The sequence below is a fragment of the Malus sylvestris genome, chromosome 13, assembly GCF_916048215.2.
Source record: "Malus sylvestris chromosome 13, drMalSylv7.2, whole genome shotgun sequence".
NCBI lineage: Eukaryota > Viridiplantae > Streptophyta > Magnoliopsida > Rosales > Rosaceae > Malus > Malus sylvestris.
The window spans coordinates 23,522,872-23,527,936 of record NC_062272.1 but is presented as its reverse complement, the minus strand read 5'-3'; the positions used below and the strand labels follow the sequence as shown (position 1 = coordinate 23,527,936).

At 39.1% G+C, this 5,065-nt stretch overlaps 1 protein-coding gene across 1 annotated transcript; it reads right to left on the bottom strand.

The window, feature by feature from the left end:
- Positions 1-1,067: 1,067 nt before the first annotated feature.
- Positions 1,068-1,777, bottom strand: LOC126597327 (uncharacterized). The gene has a single exon (XM_050264111.1). The coding sequence runs from the start codon at positions 1,698-1,700 to the stop codon at positions 1,068-1,070; it is 633 nt and encodes a 210-aa protein (XP_050120068.1). The 5' UTR covers positions 1,701-1,777.
- Between the last annotated feature and the right edge of the window lie 3,288 nt (positions 1,778-5,065).

The window sequence follows — 5,065 nt, the reverse complement described above, 5'->3', positions numbered from 1 at the left end:
TTATGATAATAGAGGCAGGCTGCCGAATAATTTTGGAATACTAGACGTACTTTTGATCACCTAGTGGGTGATAATAGCGGCAGACTGCTGAATAATTTTGGAGTATTAGATGTACTTTTAATCACCTGGTTGGTGATAATAGCGGCAGAGTGCCAAATAAATTTGGAGCTATAGGGCCTAGCTCTTTTGGGCTTGCTGTTTTTTATTTTTTTATTTTTTTTTATTTTTTTATTACCCTCCGTTGGGGTTATACAGATGTCAAAAGATAAGAAAAGTAAATCACATCATTCAAAACAAAGGTTTCGACACAAAAGCTTCGACAGTTGCAGATCGTTGGTGTGTGCTGCACCTATTGCGTACTGGGTTGTTGTAGATCTTTTTCCATGTGAGTATTGCGCCTGTTGAATGTTTTACCTTTTCCTTTCTTCTTTCCACCGCACCTCTCTTTCTGTCTCTGTCTCTGCGCTGCTATCATGCATGTGCACCCAATTAATCATTAATCTCTTCTTTACCGTTTGTCCCCTACCACTTGCGGTCATGCTTAGTCAAATCTCAATCTCTCAAATTTTATTCTCTTCTTTACTTTTGCTTTCTGCTTTGCAGGTTTACAGCATGGGTGAGCAGTGACTGTAAATCCACTTCCTCCTTGGCTTTTCTTATCTCCAGACTTCCTTTTGCTTTTTCTTGTCAATTCCCGAAAGAGAACCCATAGCACATGATTATCATTCAACTGTACAAATATGAAGTTCTAAGTGTAAAACTCGTCGGCTTGACTCAGCGCATCCGCTTCATAACTCGTCTAAGTTGCTTGAATCGACTCAGTTGTGCCATCAGATTTGGTCAGATTAGATCAAAAGCGGCTGCAATGTGCGCCTGCGAGTTCTACTCGTCGGGTTCAAAGATAAAAAAAAAGAAGAAATGACCGAAAAATAACCAACCAACCTGTGTCCATTCTTTCACTCTGTAAACCAAAATTCGTTATGAATCGTAACCCGCCGCCACTAGTAGTCGGCGGTGGACATGGCAGAGAGTCTGCTGGGCCGTGGCTGGAACCCGGCTCTCCGCCTCTACTGGTGCGCACAAGGGCGAATCAGAGCGGTCAAGGTTCGCTTCATCCACTCGCCTTTGACTCCACTAATTCGTACCAGAGTGTTCGTCATAGTAGACCTGCTCATATTCAACCTGTTCGACGGGAAAAATTCGGTGTTTTCACTCCCTCCCTGGTTTTTATGGAGGTTGCAGCAAAATGATCCCGAATACGATGTCAGTGAGCACATACAGGTCTTCTTCGGCATCGAAATCGGTCCAGTTTTCTTGGAGACGGTGATGAATCGATTCCAATGGTGGTTGGGAGAGATCAAACAGTGGTTGATAGAGAACCGAACGTACGGAGACAGAGATGAGGAGGTGTAAAGGTTGACACACGTCGGAGATGCGAATCTATGATGGTAGTGGTGGTTGATCTGCTGATTGTAGTAATGGTGGTCCTGGTGGTGGTGGTAGTGGTAGTGGTGGTGGAATAAAGCTGACGTCGGCGACGAGAAGCTTGAGCTCGTTAAATAAACGAAACCTGACGCCGATGATGAGATCCTGCCATTGGAAGCGGTGTAGAACTTTTCGGAAGGCGAGAGCGACCGGAGCACAGGGCCGCTTTTCTTTGCCCGGGTTCTCACCCTCGATGAGGAAGATGTGGTCGCCATTGGAAAGTGCAGAGAAAGAAAGTAAGTGACGAGAGAGAGAGGGTTTTTTTTTTCTTAAGGGCCCCTAGGGCGTTGGATTTAGCCCCTATCTTTTCAAACTTGTGGGTGCAGCTTTTTTTTTGCTTGAGCCACACAAAGCCGGTTTCCCTCACGATCCCGCACTCTTCGATGTCTTTGAGGGGCAAAAGGCCATTGGGTAAGCAGGTTTCTGAGAGAAGCTCATTTGATTTCTGTTGGCAGATTTCATGTCCATGGTAGAGCTCGTCTACCTTGGACTTGATCTCTGCTGTGATGAGAGAAGACATTTTGGTTTTTTGATCCGCTTCTTTTCAATTTCTGGAGGTTATTATTATTATTTTTTTTTTGTTAGGGGGTTTTTTTTTGGCTTTTTTGAGAAGTGGAAAATGTGTGGGTTGTGGGGAAAGGCGTGAGTTCAGAGGCAGAGAGAGAGAGAGAGAGCTCTGTGTCTGTGTCTCTGTGTGGGTTTTGCAGATTCACGATGGAGGTGAAAAAATGAAAGAGATCCGACATAGTTTTTCGTGTCGTTTCCCACAGACGGTGCCAAATGTTGATGCACAAAACCGGAGGGTCTTGGAACAACGTAAATCTAACCGTGAATCTGCAAAAAAGTAAAGAACACAAGATGTATCATGGTTCACCCCAATGTTTGGGCTAAGTCCACACTGATGTTGATTGTATTTCTCTCTAACTGTATGTATGGGTTACAAGGGTAAGGGGGAGTCCATCAGAGAAAGAGAGAGTTTGAGAGAGCTCTCTGTTTGTGAGGATGAGAGCTTGAGGTTTTTTAGGGTGAGGAGGCCCTTTTATAGAATAAGGGCTCCTCACTTATTACATATTTGCCCCCCCATTTATTACATAATTACATTTGAGTCCCCCGAGTATTTATACGAGCTCTAAATACGGATGCCCTAAATATGGTTGACTACGTTGATTTGGGACACCTACTTGCGGGAATACATTGATCGTTTTTCAATTTCGGGAACCATTTTTTATGTTGCATGTCAATTTCAAGGATCATTTTGAAGTCGCGGGTCATTTCAATGACCATTTGTGAGGAAAAAAAATGACTTATGAGACTCATTTATATATCATATCAACACTTAATGAAATTTTTAATAGAATTATGACAGAATGATCACATCGATTTGCGACATTTATTTTCAAGAATTACATTGATTGATTTCAATTTCATAGACCATTTTAATGGTGATGGTCAATTTCAAAGACCATTTGTGATAAAACCCCAATCTATTTTTCTTTTACCCTCGCAAATCTCTCCTACTGCATCTTCGTCAATGTTTTTCATCCTTTTGTATTAAAAGGTTGTGCGATGCCAATTTTATTTGTTCTTTTGTTTGATTCACAAAAATTTCTTCAGTCTCTGATTACCTTTTTTTTCAAAAAAAATTTTGTCCTAAATTGCAGAACACATGAATTTGTACGGCTTATTTGATTTTCCTTTATTTTATTTTATTTTATTTTGAACATCTGGTTTTCTTGCAGTAACAGTGCATCTGTATTTTAAATCATGGCCTATTAAATCCATTTGGATAAATGAATTTGGGAAAGAAAGTTCAAGGCTGTATGAGAAATAAAGTGCTTAAGATGATTTTCTTGGGAGTAGATTTATAGGCCATTAAGCTGTCAAGGAATTCTTACATGTTAGGACTTGGGAGGACTGTGTGAAAGAAAAGAACATGGGAGAGATCGTGAGGGTAAAAGAAACGTGGGCTCTCAATACAAAATGGGTTGAAATTAAAAAGGAGTGTAAATAAGATATTTTGAAATGTAAAATAATTTGAGCCGCTATATCTTGCTGAATAAAATCCTATGATTCGAGACAGAGCTGGTCCTTACAAGTCCTCAAAGTCCTTAGGTGAGCATCACTTGTGTTACACCATAATCAGAATCATTTATTATCTAGTTCACTCTTTAAAGAAATCGCCCAAAGTTTTTTTTGTTCTTTCTTCTTTTGAATACATCGATATTTTTACATTAGGGGGAGGGGAAGTTTGGCTAAGCCACATAATGAGCAGCCTAATTTGGTATCGAATTCGCCATCTACGAGATTCAAACATAAGACCTCTCACTTCTAAGCGAATAGGAATATTACCATACCGTAATACTGAGTAGTAGAAATCGCTCAAAGATTAACTCCATAGAAAATTAATCAAATTAGAAATCTTTCAGCTGTCCAATAATTGTTGTCAAGATTTCATTGTTTAACTGGGTAACATGATGGTTGTCAAGTGTTTATTGGGTGAATGTAAGATGGATCAACATTTTTAAACTTGGTTCCATTTTAGCTATTCAAATCATCGCGTAACATTGTAGGATGACAAACAGTGTTGGGAATCTTAAAATGAGAAGGTTCTTAACATGTGCATTCCCTTACTAATTATGATCCTACGACATTTATGACAAACTTGGTAAAAACCTCTCCAATCCAATGCACCAAAGTTTGGGACTCAGTTCTTATCTTTTAAGTCACAATGTTTGATTCACCATAGCCTTATAACATATATTTAAGTTTTCGTGGAGTACCATGTGAAAGAGGAGGAATTTAAAACAAACATTTGTTATATGGACACAACTAAGCTGAAAATAATCGTATGAGTGGTAGTATAAGTAACTTTTTTTTTCCCCATTTAAATGGAGCATCTCGTACTACTGTGAGTTATGTTCATGACGTAAAAAGCAATCTGTCAAGTTTGTGTTAGCTACAAGAGAATGAAATTGTGGTTAGTTTATGATCCAGCGAAAAAGGTGCAATCCGCTGCGAGTCAAAAGCATCTAGAAGTCTAATTTCCAAGGTGAATGATCCAACATGACTTTGGCTCTTTTGCCATGGCCAGTTGAATCTCAATTTGTAGAAGACTATATCTGAACAAAATGATGACAAATCTTGTTATTCTTCCTTCTAATGTACGTGAACATTGTGTTATTAGCAAACAACTATTAGAATACAAATATGATAATGTATTTTCAAAGCCAACTAAGTGCAAAGAAGCATAATAGACGGAGGTTTTGAATTGTTTCAAACGTTACCAGGCATTGAAACACAATTTCCATCCTAGTTTATGTACTCATTGTTGAATAAGGATTTCTTGTCAGTGTTCCACTTGGATCCTAATAGGAGAGACAAATGGGCTGAACATGTATATACACTAGGCCTATGCTCTTGCAATATATACATTCTATATTAAATAAAATGCATATTGTTGATTTGAGCATTAAGGTTTTTTCAGAGAGGAGAAGATTTGATATAGAAGACTCATGGCTTCATCATTGTCGATCTCTACATGAAAAGATGCACTATATTGAGGTTTGCTATAGCTTCTTCT

What these genes read in the sequence shown, in the direction of transcription:
- LOC126597327 (XM_050264111.1), bottom strand. Translation starts at nt 1,700, where the DNA reads ATGGCGACCACATCTTCCTCATCGAGGGTGAGAACCCGGGCAAAGAAA.